The sequence below is a fragment of the Pseudophryne corroboree genome (genome assembly GCF_028390025.1).
Source record: "Pseudophryne corroboree isolate aPseCor3 chromosome 3 unlocalized genomic scaffold, aPseCor3.hap2 SUPER_3_unloc_4, whole genome shotgun sequence".
NCBI lineage: Eukaryota > Metazoa > Chordata > Amphibia > Anura > Myobatrachidae > Pseudophryne > Pseudophryne corroboree.
In genome coordinates, this window is record NW_026967530.1 from 3,937,457 (window position 1) to 3,957,398 (window position 19,942).

At 55.9% G+C, this 19,942-nt stretch overlaps 1 protein-coding gene across 1 annotated transcript in view; it reads right to left on the reverse strand.

Moving 5' to 3' along the window:
• LOC134984203 (uncharacterized) overlaps window positions 1-19,942 on the reverse strand; it is a 182,146-nt gene that overhangs the window by 11,502 nt on the left and 150,702 nt on the right. The window contains exons 10-11 of the mRNA XM_063949837.1: window positions 3,193-3,271; window positions 2,970-3,071 (exon numbers count right to left, since the gene is read on the reverse strand). Of these exons, the coding sequence (XP_063805907.1) occupies window positions 2,970-3,071; window positions 3,193-3,271 (181 nt within the window). The remainder of the gene's footprint in view (window positions 1-2,969; window positions 3,072-3,192; window positions 3,272-19,942) is intronic.

Genomic DNA, 19,942 nt, shown 5'->3' on the forward strand with positions numbered 1-19,942 from the left:
AATGACACCGGAGGAAACACATACGGCAGCCAAAAGTTCCATGGGATTGACAGAGCATTCACGAACGCTGCTTGAGGATCCCTTGTCCTTGCTCCGAAGACCGGAACCTTGTGATTGTGTCGTGACGCCATCAGGCCCACATCTGGAAGGCCCCACTTGTCTGCAAGAAGTTGAAACACTTCTGGATGGAGGCTCCATTCTCCGGCGTGTACGTCCTGACGACTGAGAAAGTCCGCTTCCCAGTTGCGGATATGGCTGGCAGATGGCGTTCTGCCCACTGAAGAATCCTTGATACTTCCCTCATTGCCATGCGGCTGCCGCCTTGATGATTGATGTATGCCACTGTGGTAGCTTTGTACGATTGTACTTGAACAGGTCTGTTCTGTATCAGACGCTAGGCCATTGTTAACGCATTGAACACTGCCCGCAATTCCAGAATATTTATCGGGAGTAGAGACTCCTCCTCGGTCCACCGACCCTGAAGGGAGTGTTGTTCCAACACCGCGCCCCAACCTCTCAGACTTGCATCCGTCGTCAGCAGGACCCAGTTGGATATCCAGAAGGTACGGCCCCTGCTCAATTGATGGTCCTGAAGCCACCAGCTCAGTCACAGGCAGACCTCCGGAGACAAGTAGATCATGTGAGATCTGATCCAGTGAGCCAGGCCATCCCACTTGGACAGAATCAACTTCTGCAGAGGGCGAGAATGAAATTGAGCATACTCCACCATGTCGAAAGCCGACACCATGCACTTGCATTGCCGAATGTATCGACACTTGCGGACGAGATAGGAAGCATCGAATCCTGTCCTGAAGTTTCAGGACCTTCTCCTGAGACAAGAACAACCGCTGGTTGTGAGTGTCCAATAACGCTCCCAGGAACCAGGGATGATTTCTTACAGTTGACAAGCCACTCGTGGGCTGTCATAACCTGGACAGTCAGACGGGGAGCCGTTGTCAAACTAAAGGGTAATGTCCGAAATTGGTAATGAAGGTTGACCACCGCAAACCTGAGGTACTGCCCATGAGACACTGCAATAGGAATATGCAGGTAGGCATCCTGTATGTCCAGGGAGACCATATAGTCCCCAGGCTCCTAGGCCAGAACAATAGAGCACAGAGTTTCCATACGAAACTTGTTGACCCGCACATACCTGTTCAAGGACTTCAGATTAAGAATGGACTGCGAGGACCCGTTCGGTTTCAGGACTAGAAACAGCGGTGAATAGTACCCCTTGCCTCTCTGAGCCAGAGGCACCTGTACTACCACTCCTGTGGTCAGTAGGGAATGTACCACTGAATGCAGAGTGTTTGCTTTTGCCGGGTCCAGAGGAACATATGTCAGGAAAAATCGATGAGGAGGACGATTCTTGAAGGGTACGGCGTAACCTCGAGCGACGACTTCCCTTACCCAGGCATCAGAAGTGGTTTTAAACCATTCCTGGGCAAAACCTAGAAGTTGGCCCCCCACCCAGGGATCCTCCAGAGGGAGGCCCCCCCATCATGCGGCAAGCTTGTCAGTTTTGTAAGAAGGCTGACATGCAGCCCAGGCTCGCTTCGGTCTGGGCTTTGCAGGTCTGGAAGCACGAGCTTGCTTTGGGTACACCTGACCTTTTGCTTTACCTGGATGACGAAAGGGCAGAGGAAAAGTACTTTTAGCCTTCTGTGCTGAAGGAGCCGTACTAGGTAGGCAAGCTGTTTTAGCAGTAGCCAGATCAGCCACAATCTTATTGAGGTCTTCTCCAAAGAGAATGTCTCTCTTGAAAGGAAGCACCTCCAGAGTTTTCTTGGAACCCATATTCACCGACCAGGATCTCAACCAAAGGATACGTCTGGCCAAGACGGACGTAGTAGCAGCCTTGGCCGCCAGCACCCCGGCATCGGAGGCCGCCTCCTTAAGGTACAGAGAAGCCGTGGTAATATATGAGAGACATTGTCGAGCATGCTCAGATGCGTTGGAAGTCAGTTCCTGAGCCCACGCCTCAACAGCTTCAAAAGCACAAGCTACTGCAATGGTTGGCCTATGCACAGCCCACGTTAGGGTATAAATCGCTTTTAAACAACCCTCCACACGTCTATACGTCGGTTCCTTCAGAGAGGTGACGATAGTTACTGGCAAAGCAGAGGAAACTACAATGCGTGCCACATGAGAATCTACAGGCGGAGGAGTTTCCCAATTTTTACATAGCTTCGCAGAGAGAGGATAGCGAGCCATCAGTTTCTTATGCGGTGTGAATTTTGTTCCCGGGTTCTCCCAGGATTCCTGACGAATGTCAGCCAGGTGTTTGGAATGAGGTAAAACGTTTTTTAACTACCTTCTTAAGTTTAAACCAATCGGGTTTCTTAGATACAGCCTCAGGCTCATTAGACACCTGAAGAATAAGCCTAATTGCCTCAATCAGATCAGGGACATCCACCAATGCCTTCCCTCCCCATCAGCTAACAGAAGGACACCGGAGCCTCCGCTGTAGTTACCCAGCAAACCAGGGCGCAGGAGTATACAGCGCCGCTGGGGGAGTGATGGAGCTGCAGCAAAGGATGTCTATTTGACATACATAAAAGCTGCAGCCCTTGAAGACTTAAAAATTTCTTCTTTTCTTCTGAAATTTAGCTTAGCTAATATGGGCTGGAGGAACAGCCCTCCTGTTGATTGTCTGCTTACTGAATGGCACCAGCTTACAAACTGAGCTTCTGTGCCCGGGGTTATAGAGGAGGCGGCGCTGTGCATCTTGGGAACAGTCAAAGCTTTGAGCCTGTTGGTGCCTCAAATCAAGGTCCTACTCTACACCCCGATGTTAATCCGTCTGGAGCCCAGTGTACGCCGCAGCAGAAAACACTATAATGACATTTACATACAGTCAGATTAAACGGAGGTGAAACAGTATAATATCAGTGTATAAGACACACAGCTTCTCTAACGATCATACAGTGACAGTCACTTTGGTATATTGGGGAGACCCTAAATCCCACCTACCTGATCCTCCTGTGGGATCCTGTGATTCTCCTCTGTACAGTCCTGGGAATACAGAGGACGGGGACATCTCTCTGGGGTATCTCTGTTACTGGGCCCATCTGTAGGAGACACACAGTGACTGAGTACAGTGTATATATGTGATTATCAGATGATGTGTGTATATATAGGGGGCCCCCATACCTGCTCTCCCCTGTACAATACATGACAGTCTCCTCTTACCCAGTGATGTGAGGGGCCGGTGATTCTCCATCATCACGTCCTTGTACAGACCCCTGTGTTCCTCTATATACTCCCCCTCCTGCATGGAGACATAGACAGTGGCATCCTGTCACCTTATAGGAACCTGACACACACAGTGATACAGTAATCACCCAGACACATCTCCTAGTGTTACTGTATAATGTCCCATTCCCAGCAGTCACCTCTCCAGTCATCACCCAGACACGTACCAGGGTGTTACTGTATAATGTCCCATTCCCAGCAGTCACCTCTCCAGTCATCACCCAGACACATCCCCTGGTGTTACTGTATAATGTCCCATTTCCAGCAGTCACCTCTCCAGTCATCACCCAGACACATCCCCCAGTGTTACTGTATAATGTCCTATTCCCAGCAGTCACCTCTCCAGTCATCACCCAGACACGTCCCCTGGTGTTACTGTATAATGTCCCATTCCCAGCAGTCACCTCTCCAGTCATCACCCAGACACCCCCCCGGTGTTACTGTATAATGTCCCATTCCCAGCAGTCACCTCTCCAGTCATCACCCAGACACATCCCCCGGTGTTACTGTATAATGCCCCATTCCCAGCAGTCACCTCTCCAGTCATCACCCAGACACATCCCCCGGTGTTACTGTATAATGTCCCATTCCCAGCAGTCACCTCTCCAGTCACCACCCAGACACATCCCCCGGTGTTACTGTATAATGCCCCATTCCCAGCAGTCACCTCTCCAGTCATCACCCAGACACATCCCCCGGTGTTACTGTATAATGCCCCATTCCCAGCAGTCACCTCTCCAGTCATCACCCAGACACATCCCCCGGTGTTACTGTATAATGCCCCATTCCCAGCAGTCACCTCTCCAGTCATCACCCAGACACGTCTCCTGGTGTTACTGTATAATGTCCCATTCCCAGCAGTCACCTCTCCAGTCATCACCCAGACACGTCCCCTGGTGTTACTGTATAATGTCCCATTCCCAGCAGTCACCTCTCCAGTCATCACCCAGACACATCCCCTGGTGTTACTGTATAATGTCCCATTCCCAGCAGTCACCTCTCCAGTCATCACCTAGACACGTCCCCCAGTGTTACTGTATAATGTCCCATTCCCAGCAGTCACCTCTCCAGTCATCACCCAGACACATCCCCCGGTGTTACCGAATAATGTCCCATTCCCAGCAGTCACCTCTCCAGTCATCACCCAGACACGTCCCCTGGTGTTACTGTATAATGTCCCATTCCCAGCAGTCACCTCTCCAGTCAGTCATCACCCACACACGTCCCCTGGTGTTACTGTCCCATTCCCAGCAGGCACCTCTCCAGCAGCAGGGTATGGGTGACAGGCAGGGGGCAGCAGGGGAGGGGGGTATGGGAGGCAGGCAGGGGGCAGCAGAGGGGGGGCTATGGGTGACAGGCAGGGGAGGGGTGTATGGGAGGCAGGCAGGTGGAAGCAGGTGAGGGTGGTATGGGAAGCAGGCAGGGGGCAGCAGGTGAGGTGGGGGGTACGGGAGGCAGGCAGGGGGCAGCAGGGAAGGTGGCGTATGGGAGGCAAGCAGGGGGCAGCAGGGTATGGGAGGCAGGCAGGGGGCAGCAAGGGGGGGGGGGACTATGGGTGAAAGGCAGGGGGCAGCAGGGGCGGGGGTATGGGAGAAAGGCAGGGAGCAGCAGGGGAGGGGGGGTATGGGAGGAAGGCAGGGGGCAGCAGGGGAGGGGGGTATGGGAGGAAGGCAGGGGGCAGCAGGGAAGGGGGCGTATGGGAGGCAGCAGTGAAGGGGGGGTTTGGGAGGCAGGCAGGGGGCAGCAGGGGAGGGGGGTATGGGAGGCAGGCAGAGGGCAGCACGGAAGGATATGGGAGGCAGGCATGGGGCAGCAGGGAAGGGGGGTATGTGAGGCAGGCAGGGGCAGCGGAGGAGGGGGGTATGGGAGGCAGGCACAAGGCAGCAGAGGGGGGACTATGGGTGACAGGCAGGGGGCAGCATGGACGGGGGTAAGTGAGGCAGGCAGGGGGCAGAAGGGGAGGGGGTATGGGAGGCAGGCAGGGGGCAGCAGGTGAGGGGGGTATGGGAGGCAGGCAGGGGGCAGCAGGGAAGGGGGGGTGTAGGAGGCAGGAGGGGGCAGCATGGAAGGGGGGGTATGTGAGGCAGGCAGGGGGCAGCAGGGGAGCGGGATATGGGAGGCAGGCAGGGGGGGGGGCTATGGGTGACAGGCAGGGGGCAGCAGGGGAGGGGGGTATGGGAGGCAGGCAGGGGGCAGCAGGGGAGGGAAGTATGGTAAGCAGGTAGGGAGCATCAGTAAAGGGGGGGCTTGGGAGGCAGGCAGGGGGCAGCAGGTGAAGGGGGTATGGGAGGCAGGCATGGGGCAGCAGGGAAGAGGGGAATGTGAGGCAGGCAGGGGCAGCGGAGGAGGGGGGCTTGGGAGGCAGGCAGGGGGCAGCAGGGGAGCGGGATATGGGAGGCAGGCAGGGGGCAGCGGGGGAAGGGGGTATGGGAGGCAGACAGGGGGCAGCAGGGGAGGGGGGTATGGGAGGCAGGCAGGGGGCAGCAGGGGAGGGAGGTATGGGAAGCAGGTAGGCAGCGTCAGTGAAGGGGGGGCTTGGGAGGCAGGGGGCAGCAGGGGAGGGGGGTATGGGAGGCAGGGGGCAGAGGGGTATGGGAGGCAGGGGGCAGCAGGGGAGGGGGGTATGGGATGCAGGAGCAGCAGGGGAGGGGGGTATGGGAGGCAGGCAGGGGGGTATGGGTGACATGCAGGGGGTAGCAGTGTAAGGGGGTACAGGAGGCAGGCAGGGGGAGGTAGTGGGGGGGACTATGGTGACAGGCAGGGGGCAGCAGGGGGTATGGGTGACAGGCAGGGGGCAACAGTGTAGGGGGGTACAGGAGGCAGGCAGGGAGAGGTAGAGGGGGGGACTATGGGTGACAGGCAGGGGGGTATGGGTGACAGGCAGGGGGCAGCAGGGGGGTATGGGAGGCAGGCAGGGGGCAGCAGGGGGGTATGGGTGACAGGCAGGGGGCAGCAGGGGGGTATGGGTGACAGGCAGGGGGCAGCAGGGGGTATGGGAGGTAGGCAGGAGGCAGCAGGGGGGTATGGGTGACAGGCAGGGGGCAGCAGGGGGCTATGGGAGGCAGGCAGGGGGCAGCAAGGGGGTATGGGAGGCAGGCAGGGGGCAGCAGGTGAAGGAGGTATGGGAGGCAGGCAGGGGGCAGCAGGGGGGTATGGGTGACAGGCAGGGGGCAGCAGGGGGTATGGGTGACAGGCAGGGGGCAACAGTGTAGGGGGGTACAGGAGGCAGGCAGGGGGAGGTAGAGGGGGGGACTATGGGCGACAGGCAGGGGGTATGGTTGACAGGCAGGGGGCAGCAGGGGGGTATGGTTGACAGGCAGGGGGGTATGGATGACAGGCAGGGGGCAGCAGGGGGGTATGGGAGGTAGGCAGGAGGCAGCAGGGGGGTATGGGTGACAGGCAGGGGGCAGCAGGGGGGTATGGGAGGCAGGCAGGGGGCAGCAGGGGGGTATGGGAGGCAGGCAGGGGCAGCAGGTGAAGGAGGTATGGGAGGCAGGCAGGGGGCAGCAGGGGGGTATGGGTGACAGGCAGGGGGTATGGGTGACAGGCAGGGAGCAACAGTGTAGGGGGTACAGGAGGCAGGCAGGGGGAGGTAGAGGGGGGGACTATGGGTGACAGGCAGGGGGGTATGGGTGACAGGCAGGGGGCAGCAGGGGGGTATGGGTGACAGGCAGGGGGCAGCAGGGGGGTATGAGTGACAGGCAGGGGGCAGCAGGGGGGTATGGGAGGTAGGCAGGAGGCAGCAGGGGGGTATGGGTGACAGGCAGGGGGTAACAGGGGGGTATGGGTGACAGGCAGGGGGCAGCAGGGGGGTATGGGTGACAGGCAGGGGGTAACAGGGGGTATGGGAGGCAGGCAGGGGGCAGCAGAGGGGGGGCTATGGGTGACTGGCAGGGGAGGGGTGTATGGGAGGCAGGCAGGTGGAAGCAGGTGAGGGTGGTATGGGAAGCAGGCAGGGGGCAGCAGGTGAGGTGGGGGGTACGGGAGGCAGGCAGGGGGCAGCAGGGAAGGTGGCGTATGGGAGGCAAGCAGGGGGCAGCAGGGTATGGGAGGCAGGCAGGGGGCAGCAAGGGGGGGGGACTATGGGTGAAAGGCAGGGGGCAGCAGGGGCGGGGGTATGGGAGAAAGGCAGGGAGCAGCAGGGGAGGGGGGGTATGGGAGGAAGGCAGGGGGCAGCAGGGATGGGGGCGTATGGGAGGCAGCAGTGAAGGGGGGGTTTGGGAGGCAGGCAGGGGGCAGCAGGGGAGGGGGGTATGGGAGGCAGGCAGAGGGCAGCACGGAAGGATATGGGAGGCAGGCATGGGGCAGCAGGGAAGGGGGGTATGTGAGGCAGGCAGGGGCAGCGGAGGAGGGGGGTATGGGAGGCAGGCACAAGGCAGCAGAGGGGGGACTATGGGTGACAGGCAGGGGGCAGCATGGACGGGGGTAAGTGAGGCAGGCAGGGGGCAGAAGGGGAGGGGGTATGGGAGGCAGGCAGGGGGCAGCAGGTGAGGGGGGTATGGGAGGCAGGCAGGGGGCAGCAGGGAAGGGGGGGTGTAGGAGGCAGGAGGGGGCAGCATGGAAGGGGGGGTATGTGAGGCAGGCAGGGGGCAGCAGGGGAGCGGGATATGGGAGGCAGGCAGGGGGGGGGCTATGGGTGACAGGCAGGGGGCAGCAGGGGAGGGGGGTATGGGAGGCAGGCAGGGGGCAGCAGGGGAGGGAAGTATGGTAAGCAGGTAGGGAGCATCAGTAAAGGGGGGGCTTGGGAGGCAGGCAGGGGGCAGCAGGTGAAGGGGGTATGGGAGGCAGGCATGGGGCAGCAGGGAAGAGGGGAATGTGAGGCAGGCAGGGGCAGCGGAGGAGGGGGGCTTGGGAGGCAGGCAGGGGGCAGCAGGGGAGCGGGATATGGGAGGCAGGCAGGGGGCAGCAGGGGAGGGGGGTATGGGAGGCAGACAGGGGGCAGCAGGGGAGGGGGGTATGGGAGGCAGGCAGGGGGCAGCAGGGGAGGGAGGTATGGGAAGCAGGTAGGCAGCGTCAGTGAAGGGGGGGCTTGGGAGGCAGGGGGCAGCAGGGGAGGGGGGTATGGGAGGCAGGGGGCAGAGGGGTATGGGAGGCAGGGGGCAGCAGGGGAGGGGGGTATGGGATGCAGGAGCAGCAGGGGAGGGGGGTATGGGAGGCAGGCAGGGGGGTATGGGTGACATGCAGGGGGTAGCAGTGTAAGGGGGTACAGGAGGCAGGCAGGGGGAGGTAGTGGGGGGGACTATGGGTGACAGGCAGGGGGCAGCAGGGGGTATGGGTGACAGGCAGGGGGCAACAGTGTAGGGGGGTACAGGAGGCAGGCAGGGAGAGGTAGAGGGGGGGACTATGGGTGACAGGCAGGGGGGTATGGGTGACAGGCAGGGGGCAGCAGGGGGGTATGGGAGGCAGGCAGGGGGCAGCAGGGGGGTATGGGTGACAGGCAGGGGGCAGCAGGGGGGTATGGGTGACAGGCAGGGGGCAGCAGGGGGTATGGGAGGTAGGCAGGAGGCAGCAGGGGGGTATGGGAGGCAGGCAGGGGGCAGCAGGTGAAGGGGGTATGGGAGGCAGGCAGGGGGCAGCAGGGGGGTATGGGTGACAGGCAGGGGGCAGCAGGGGGTATGGGTGACAGGCAGGGGGCAGCAGGGGGTATGGGTGACAGGCAGGGGGCAACAGTGTAGGGGGGTACAGGAGGCAGGCAGGGGGAGGTAGAGGGGGGGACTATGGGTGACAGGCAGGGGGGTATGGGTGACAGGCAGGGGGCAGCAGGGGGGTATGGGTGACAGGCAGGGGGCAGCAGGGGGGTATGAGTGACAGGCAGGGGGCAGCAGGGGGGTATGGGAGGTAGGCAGGAGGCAGCAGGGGGGTATGGGTGACAGGCAGGGGGTAACAGGGGGGTATGGGTGACAGACAGGGGGCAGCAGGGGGGTATGGGTGACAGGCAGGGGGTAACAGGGGGGTATGGGAGGCAGGCAGGGGGCAGCAGAGGGGGGGGCTATGGGTGACAGGCAGGGGAGGGGTGTATGGGAGGCAGGCAGGTGGAAGCAGGTGAGGGTGGTATGGGAAGCAGGCAGGGGGCAGCAGGTGAGGTGGGGGGTGCGGGAGGCAGGCAGGGGGCAGCAGGGAAGGTGGCGTATGGGAGGCAAGCAGGGGGCAGCAGGGTATGGGAGGCAGGCAGGGGGCAGCAAGGGGGGGGGGACTATGGGTGAAAGGCAGGGGGCAGCAGGGGCGGGGGTATGGGAGAAAGGCAGGGAGCAGGAGGGGGGGTATGGGAGGAAGGCAGGGGGCAGCAGGGGAGGGGGGTATGGGAGGAAGGCAGGGGGCAGCAGGGAAGGGGGCGTATGGGAGGCAGCAGTGAAGGGGGGGTTTGGGAGGCAGGCAGGGGAGGGGGGTATGGGAGGCAGGCAGGGGCAGCGGAGGAGGGGGGTATGGGAGGCAGGCACAAGGCAGCAGAGGGGGGACTATGGGTGACAGGCAGGGGGCAGCATGGACGGGGGTAAGTGAGGCAGGCAGGGGGCAGAAGGGGAGGGGGTATGGGAGGCAGGCAGGGGGCAGCAGGTGAGGGGGGTATGGGAGGCAGGCAGGGGGCAGCAGGGAAGGGGGGGTGTAGGAGGCAGGAGGGGGCAGCAGGGAAGGGGGGGTATGTGAGGCAGGCAGGGGGCAGCAGGGGAGCGGGATATGGGAGGCAGGCAGGGGGGGGGGCTATGGGTGACAGGCAGGGGGCAGCAGGGGAGGGGGGTATGGGAGGCAGGCAGGGGGCAGCAGGGGAGGGAAGTATGGTAAGCAGGTAGGGAGCATCAGTAAAGGGGGGGCTTGGGAGGCAGGCAGGGGGCAGCAGGTGAAGGGGGTATGGGAGGCAGGCATGGGGCAGCAGGGAAGAGGGGAATGTGAGGCAGGCAGGGGCAGCGGAGGAGGGGGGCTTGGGAGGCAGGCAGGGGGCAGCAGGGGAGCGGGATATGGGAGGCAGGCAGGGGGCAGCAGGGGAAGGGGGTATGGGAGGCAGACAGGGGCAGCAGGGGAGGGGGGTATGGGAGGCAGGCAGGGGGCAGCAGGGGAGGGAGGTATGGGAAGCAGGTAGGCAGCGTCAGTGAAGGGGGGGCTTGGGAGGCAGGGGGCAGCAGGGGAGGGGGGTATGGGAGGCAGGGGGCAGAGGGGTATGGGAGGCAGGGGGCAGCAGGGGAGGGGGGTATGGGATGCAGGAGCAGCAGGGGAGGGGGGTATGGGAGGCAGGCAGGGGGGTATGGGTGACATGCAGGGGGTAGCAGTGTAAGGGGGTACAGGAGGCAGGCAGGGGGAGGTAGTGGGGGGGACTATGGGTGACAGGCAGGGGGCAGCAGGGGGTATGGGTGACAGGCAGGGGGCAACAGTGTAGGGGGGTACAGGAGGCAGGCAGGGAGAGGTAGAGGGGGGGACTATGGGTGACAGGCAGGGGGTATGGGTGACAGGCAGGGGGCAGCAGGGGGGTATGGGAGGCAGGCAGGGGGCAGCAGGGGGGTATGGGTGACAGGCAGGGGGCAGCAGGGGGGTATGGGTGACAGGCAGGGGGCAGCAGGGGGTATGGGAGGTAGGCAGGAGGCAGCAGGGGGGTATGGGTGACAGGCAGGGGGCAGCAGGGGGCTATGGGAGGCAGGCAGGGGGCAGCAGGGGGGTATGGGAGGCAGGCAGGGGGCAGCAGGTGAAGGAGGTATGGGAGGCAGGCAGGGGGCAGCAGGGGGGTATGGGTGACAGGCAGGGGGCAGCAGGGGGTATGGGTGACAGGCAGGGGGCAACAGTGTAGGGGGGTACAGGAGGCAGGCAGGGGGAGGTAGAGGGGGGGACTATGGGTGACAGGCAGGGGGTATGGTTGACAGGCTGGGGGCAGCAGGGGGGTATGGTTGACAGGCAGGGGGCAGCAGGGGGGTATGGGTGACAGGCAGGGGGCAGCAGGGGGGTATGGGAGGTAGGCAGGAGGCAGCAGGGGGTATGGGTGACAGGCAGGGGGCAGCAGGGGGGTATGGGAGGCAGGCAGGGGGCAGCAGGGGGGTATGGGAGGCAGGCAGGGGCAGCAGGTGAAGGAGGTATGGGAGGCAGGCAGGGGGCAGCAGGGGGGTATGGGTGACAGGCAGGGGGTATGGGTGACAGGCAGGGGGCAACAGTGTAGGGGGGTACAGGAGGCAGGCAGGGGGAGGTAGAGGGGGGGACTATGGGTGACAGGCAGGGGGGTATGGGTGACAGGCAGGGGGCAGCAGGGGGGTATGGGTGACAGGCAGGGGGCAGCAGGGGGGTATGAGTGACAGGCAGGGGGCAGCAGGGGGGTATGGGAGGTAGGCAGGAGGCAGCAGGGGGGTATGGGTGACAGGCAGGGGGTAACAGGGGGGTATGGGTGACAGGCAGGGGGCAGCAGGGGGGTATGGGTGACAGGCAGGGGGTAACAGGGGGGTATGGGTGACAGGCAGGGGGCAGCAGGTGAGGGAGGGGGGGGGCATTACCTGGCGGAGGCGGCAGCAGATGAGACCGGGGGCGGAGCTCTGTGTACAGGTAGTGGGCGGGGCAAAATTTCCGGAACACCGTCTACAGAACGCATGGGATTATGGGTAGGGACAGCCGCAGTAACTCAGCAACAACGAACCCACTCTCTCGCCATAGGCCGTAGATTCCTATCACTCATCATGTAGCCCCGCCCATTCTACCGTTCATAGGCTGCAGCTCCCGTCACTCAGACCCGGACACTTTTCATTCCATAGGCCGCAGCCCCGCCCACTATGCCGCCCATAGGCAGCAGTAACCCGTCACTCAGCTAGCCCCGCCCCTGCCTCCCGCCACTAGACGAACGTACCCGACACTCATTCTCATTCTCCCGCCCATAGCTCGCTGCCCCGCCCACTATCCCTCCCATAGGCCGCATCACAGTCCCCGCCCTCCTCTGCCTCCCGCCCCCGTTCACTGTATACATCATTATCTGCCGCTCACACAGACTAAGCCAACATGGCGGCGCCTATAGGGAGCCAGCAACATGGCGCCTGCCCCCTCCTGTTGCTGTCCTGTGTGTGTATGATGTGTACAGATCCCCTGTCTGTGTGGAGTGTGTATGTGCTCCCCAGGTGGGGACCCTGACAGCGCACATGTTACACTTACCTCCTGCTTTTACTCAGGTGTACTAACTACTGGCTGTAAAGGATCCAATGGTGGAGATAAGTACATTGTGATACTGAGGAGGAGGACTGGAGTAATGTAACCAGAATTGTACACAAGTGAGGTACATGAGGCACCATGCAGTGTGAGATGCCTCATAAATCCAACTTCAATACACGATGCAGTGTGATATGCCTCATACATCTAGACTCAATACACCTTGCAGTTTGAGATGCCTCATAAATTCAGCCTCAATATGCCATGCAACGCGAGATGCCTCATACATTCAGCCTCAATACGTCATACAGTGTAAGATGCCTCATACATCTAGCCTAAATACACCTTGCCGTGTAAGATGCCTCATACATCTAGCCTCAATACACCCCGCAGTGTGAGATGCCTCATGCATCCTGCCTCAATAAACCATGCAGTGTGAGATGCCTCATACATCTAGCCTCAATAAACCATGCAGTGTGAGATGCCTCATACATCCAGCCTCAATACACCATGCAGTGTGAGATGCCTCATACATCCAGCCTCAATACACTTTGCAGTGTGAGATGCCTCATACATATAACCTCAATACACCATGCAGTGTGAGATGCCTCAATACACCATGCAGTGTGAGATGCCTCATACATCCTGCCTCAATACACCATGCTGTGTGAGATGCCTCATACATTCAACCTCAATACATCTTGCAGTGTGAGATGCCTCATACATCCAGCCTCAATACACCTGGCAGAGTGAGATGCCTCATACATCCAGCCTCAATACACCATGCCGTGTGAGATGCCTCAATACACCATGCGGTGTGAGATGCCTCATAATCTAGCCTCAATACACCTTGCAGTGTGAGATGCCTCGTACATCTAGCCTCAATACAACTCGCAGTGTGAGATGCCTCATACATCCTGCATCAATACACCTGGCAGTGTGAGATGCCTCATACATCCAGCCTCAAAATACCTTACAGTGTGAGATGCCTCAATAATCCATGCAGTGTATGATGCCTCATACATCCAGTCTCAATACACCATGCCGTGTGAGATGCCTCAGAAATCCAACTTCAATACACGATGCAGTGTGAGATGCCTCATAAATTCAGCCTCAATATGCCATGCAGCGTGAGATGCCTCATACATTCATCCTCAATACGTCATACAGCGTAAGATGCCTCATACATCCACCATCAATACATCATGCAGCGTGAGATGCATCATAAATCCAGCCTCAATACACCATGCAGTGTGATTTGCCTCATACATCTAGCCTCAATACACCTCACAGTGTGAGATGCCTCATACATCCTGCCTCAATACACCTGGAAGTCTGAGATGCATCATACATCCAGCCTCAATACACCATGCTGTGTGAGATGCTTCATACATTCAACCTTAATACACCATACAGTGTGAAATGCCTCATACATCCAGCCACAATACAACATGCAGTGTAAGAATCCTCAAACATCCAGCCTCAATTCACCATGTAGTGTGAGATGCATCATACATCTAGCCTCTATAGACGTTGCAGTGAGATATGCCTCAAACATCCAGCCTCAATACACCTTGCACTGTGAGATGCCTCATACAGCTAACCTCAATACACCATACAGTGTGAGATGCCTCGATACACCTTGCAGTGTGAGATGCCTCATACATCCAGCCTCAATACACCATGCCGTGTGAGATGCCTCATAAATCCAACTTCAATACACGATGCAGTGTGAGATGCCTCATACATCTAGACTCAATACACCTTGCAGTGTGAGATGCCTCATACATCCAGCCTCAATACGCCATGCAGCGCGAGATTCTTCATACATCCAGCCTCAATACGTCATGCAGCACAAGATGCTTCATACATCCAGCCTCAATACGCCATGCAGTGCGAGATGCCTCATACATCAGACCTGTATATGTCATACAGCGCAAGATGCCTCATACATCCAGCCTGAATACATAATGCAGCACAAGATGCCTCATACATCCAGCCTCAATACACCATATACTGTGAGATGCCTCATACATTCAGCCTCAATACACCTTGCAGTGTGAGATGCCTCATACATCTAGAATCAATACACCTTGCAGTGTGAGATGCCTCATGCATCTTGCCTCAATACACCATGCAGTTTGAGATGCCTCATACATTCAGCCTCAATACGTCATACAGCGTGAGATGCCTCATACATCTAGCCTAAATACACCTTGCAGTGTAAGATGCCTCATACATCCTGCCTCAATACACCTCGCAGTGTGAGATGCCTCATACATCCTGCCTCAATACACCTCGCAGTGTGAGATGCCTCATACATCCTGCCTCAATACACCCGGCAGTGTGAGATGCCTTATACATCCAGCCTCAATACACCATGCAGTGTGAGCCTCAATACACCATGCAGTGTGAGATGCATCATACATCCAGCCTCAAAACACCATGCTGTGTGAGATGCCTCATACATTCAACCTCAATACACCATACAGTGTGAAATGTCTCAAACATCCAGCCTCAATACGCCATGCAGCGTGAGATCTCTCATACATCCAGCCACAATTCACCATGTAGTGTGAGATGCCTCATAGATCTAGCCTCTATACACGTTGCAATGAGATATGCCTCATATATCCAGCCTCAATACACCTTGCAGTGTGAAATGCCTCATACATCTAATCTCAATACACCATACAGTGTAAAATGGCTCAATACACCTTGCAGTGTGAGATGCCTCATACATCCCGCCTCAATACACCATGCAGTGTGCAATGCCTCGCACATGCAACCTCAATACACCATGCAGCGTGAGATGCCTCATACATCCAACCTCAATACGCCATGCAGCGTGAGATTCTTCATACATCCAGCCTCAATACGTCACACAGCACAAGATGCCTCATACATCCAGCCTCAATATGCCATGCAGTGCGAGATGCCTCATACATCAGACCTGTATACGTCATACAGCGCAAGATGCCTCATACATCCAGCCTGAATACATAATGCAGCACAAGATGCCTCATACATTCAGCCTCAATACACCTTGCAGTGTGAGATGCCTTATACATCTAAAATCAATACACCTTGCAGTATGAGAGGCCTCATAAATCTAGCTTCAATACACCTTGTAATGTGAGATGCCTCATACATCCAGCCTCAATACACCTTGCAGTGTTAGATGCCTCATACATCTAGCCTCAATACACCATGCCATGTGAGATGCCTCTATACACCATGCAGTGTGAGATGCCTCATACATCCAGCCTCAATACACCTTGCAGTTTGAGATGCCTCAATACACCATGCAGTGTGAGATGCCTCATACAGCGAGCCTCAATATATCCTGCTTCTCGAGATACTTCATACATCAAGCCTCAATACGCCATGCAGTGTGAGATGCCTCATACATATTGCAGTGTGAGATGCCTCATACATCAAGCCTCAATTCAATAAACTTTGCAGTATGAGATGCCTCATACATCTAGCCTCATTACATCATGCAGCACGAGATACCTCATACATCCAGCCTCAATACACCATGCAGCACAATATGCCTCATACATCCAGCATCAATACACCTTGCAGTGTAAGATGCCTCATATATGTAGCCTCAATAAACCTTGCAGTGGGACATGTCTCATACATCCAGCCTCAATACACCTTGCAGTGTAAGATGCTTCATACATCAAGCCTCAATACACCATGCAGTGTTTGATGCCTCAATACACTATGCAGTTTGAGATGCCTCATACATCCAGCCTCAATACACAATGCAGTGTGAGATACCTTATATAGCCAGATTCAATACACCATACAGTGTGTGATGTCTCATACATCGAGCCTCAATACACCTTGTAATGTGAATTACCTCATACATCCAGCCTCAATACACCTTGCAGTGTTAGATGCCTCATACATCTAGCCTCAATACACCATGCCATGTGAGATGCCTCAATACACCGTGAGATGCCTCATACATTCAGCCTCAATACACCATGCAGTGTGAGATTCCTCATACATCCAGCATCAATGCACCATGCAGTGTGAGATGCCTCATACATCCAACCTCAATACACCATGCAGTGTGAGATGCCTCATACATCCAGCATCAATACACCTTGCAGTGTGAGATGTTTTATACATCCAGCATCAAAGCACCATGCAGCGCTAGATGTCTCATATAGCCAGCCTCAATACACCATGCAGTGTGAGATGCCTCAATATGCCATACCTCATACATCCAGCCTCAATACATCTTGCAGCACGAGATTCCTCATACACCTAGCCTCAATACACCTTTTAAGGTAAGATGCCTAATACATCTAGCCTCAATACACCTTGCAGTGTGAGATGCCATATCCATCCATCCTAAAAACACCTTGCAGTGTGAGATGCCTCATACATCTAGCCTCAATACACCTTGCAGTGTGAGATGCCACAGTACACCTCGCAGTGTGAGATGCCTCATACATCTAGCCTCAATACACCATGCAGTGTGAGATCCCTCATACATCCAACCTCGATCCACCATGCAGTGTGAGATGCCTCATACATCTAATCTCAATACACTATGCAGCGCGAGGTGCCTCATAATCCAGCCTCAATACGTCATACAGCGCAAGATGCCTCATACATCTAGCCTCAATATGCTATGCAGCCCGAGATGCCTCATACATCCTTCCTCAATACACCACGCAGCGCAAGATGCCTCACATAGCCAGCCTCAATACACCATGCAGTGTGAGATGCCTCAATATGCCATGCAGCATGAGATCCCTCATACATCCAGCCTCAATACATCATGCAGTGCGAGATTCCTCATACATTCAGCCTCAATACACCTTGCAGTGTGAGATGCCTCATACATCTAGCCTCAATACACCGTGCAGTGTGAGATGCCTCATACTTCTAGCCTCAATACACCTTGCCGTGTGAGATGCCACATCCATCCTCAATGCACCATGCAGTGTCAGATGCCTCATACATCTAGCCTCAATACACCTTGCAGTGTGAGATGCCTCATACATCCAGCCTCAATACACCTTGCAGTGTGAGATGCCTCAGACATCCAGCATCAATACACTATGCAGTGTGAGATGCCTCATACATCCAGCCTCAATACGCCATGCAGCGCGAGATGCCTAATACATCCAGCCTCAATACGTCACGCAACACGAGATGCCACATACAGCCAGCCTCAATACACCATGAGTGTGAGATGCCTCATATATCTAGCCTCAATACACCATGCAGTGTGAGATGCCTCAATACGCCATGCAGCATGAGATTCCTCATACATCCGGCCTCAATACACCTTGCAGTGTGACATGTCCTATACATCTAGCCTCAATACACCTTGCAGTGTAAGATGCCTCATACATCTAGCCTCAATACACCTTTCAGATTGAGATGTCTCATACATCTAGCCTCAATACACCTTGCAGTATGAGATGCCTTATACATCTACCCTCAATACACCTTGCAGAGTGAGATGCCTCATACATCTAGCCTCAATAAACCATGCAGTGTGAAATGCCTCATATATCTAGCCTCAATACACCATGCAGTGTGAGATGCCTCAATATGCCATGCAGAGTGAGATGCCTCATACATCCAGCCTCAATACATCATACAGCGCAAGTTGCCTCATACATCTAGCCTCAATATGCTATACAGCGCAAGATGCCTCATACATTCTTCCTCAATACATCACGCAGCGCGAGATGCCTCACATAGCCAGCCTCAATACACCATGCAGTGTGAGATGCCTCATATATCTAGCCTCAATACACCATGCAGTGTGAGATGCCTCAATAGGCCATGCAGCATGAGATGCCTCATACATCCAGCCTCAATACATCATGCAGCGCGAGATTCCTCATACATCCAGCCTCAATACACCTTGAAGAGTGAGATGCCTCATACATCTAGTCTCAATAAACCATGCAGTGTAAAATGCCTCATATATCTAGCCTCAATACACCATGCAGTGTGAGATGCCTCAATATGCCATGCAGAGTGAGATGCCTCATACATCCAGCCTCAATACATCATGCAGCGCGAGATTTCTCATACATCCAGCCTCAATACACCTTGCAGTGTGAGATGCCTCATACATCCAGCCTCAATACACCATGCAGTGTGAGATGCCTTATACATCTAGCCTCAATACACCTTGCAGAGTGAGATGCCTCATACATCTAGCCTCAATAAACCTTGCATTGTGAGATGTCTCATACATCCAGCCTCAATACACCTTACGGTATGAGATGCCTCATAAATCAATCCTCAGTACGTCATGCAGCACGAGATACCTCATACAGCCAGCCTCAATACACCATGCAGTGTGATATGCCTCATATATCTAGCCTCAATACAACAGGCAGTGTAAGAATCCTCAAGCATCCAGCCTCAATACGCCATGCAGCGCGAGATCTCTCATACATCCAGCCACAATTCACCATGTAGTGTGAGATGCCTCATAGATCTAGCCTCTATACACGTTGCAGTGAGATATGCCTCATATATCCAGCCTCAATACACCTCGCAGGGTGAGATGCCTCATAAATCTAACCTCAATACCCCATACAGTGTGAGATGTCTCAATACACCTTGCAGTGTGGGATGCCTCATACATCCAGCCTCAATACACCATGCAGTGTGCAATGCCTCGTACATCCAACCTCAATACACCATGCAGCGTGAGATGCCTTATACATCAAGCCTCAATACACCTTGCAGTGTGAGATGCCTCATACATCCAGCCTCAATACGCCATGCAGCGTGAGATTCTTCATAAATCCAGCCTCAATACGTCATGAAGCACAAGATGCCTCATACATCCAGCCTCAATATGCCATGCAGTGCGAGATGCCTCATACATCAGACGTGTATACGTCATACAGCGCAAGATGCCTCATACATCCAGCCTGAATACATAATGCAGCACAAGATGCCTCATACATCCAGCCTCAATACAACATGTACTGTGAGATGCCTCATACATTCAGCCTCAATACACCTTGCAGTGTGAGAGGCCTCATAAATCTAGCTTCAATACACCTTGCAGTGTGAGATGCTTCATACATCCAGCATCAATACACCTAGCAGTGTGAGATGCATCATACATCTTGCATCAATACACCATGCAGTTTGAGATGCCTCATACATCCAACCTCAATACACCATGCAGTGTGAGATGCCTCATACATCTAGCCTTAATACGTCCTGCAGCAAGAAATGCCTCATACATCCAGCCTCAATACACTATGTAGTGTGAGATGCCTCATACATCCAGTCTAAATACACCGTGCTTCGAGAGATGCCTCAAACATCCAGCCTCAATACACCTTGCAGTGTGAGATTTCTCATAGATCTAGCCTCAATACACCTTGCAGTGTGAGATGCCACATACTCCCATCCTCAATACACCATGCATTGTGATGACTCAATATGCCATGCAGCGTGAGTTGGCTCATACATCCAGCCTCAATACACTTTGCAGTGTGAAATGCCTCATGCATCCAACCTCAATACACCTTGCACTGTAAGAAGCCTCATATATCTAGCCTCAATACACCTT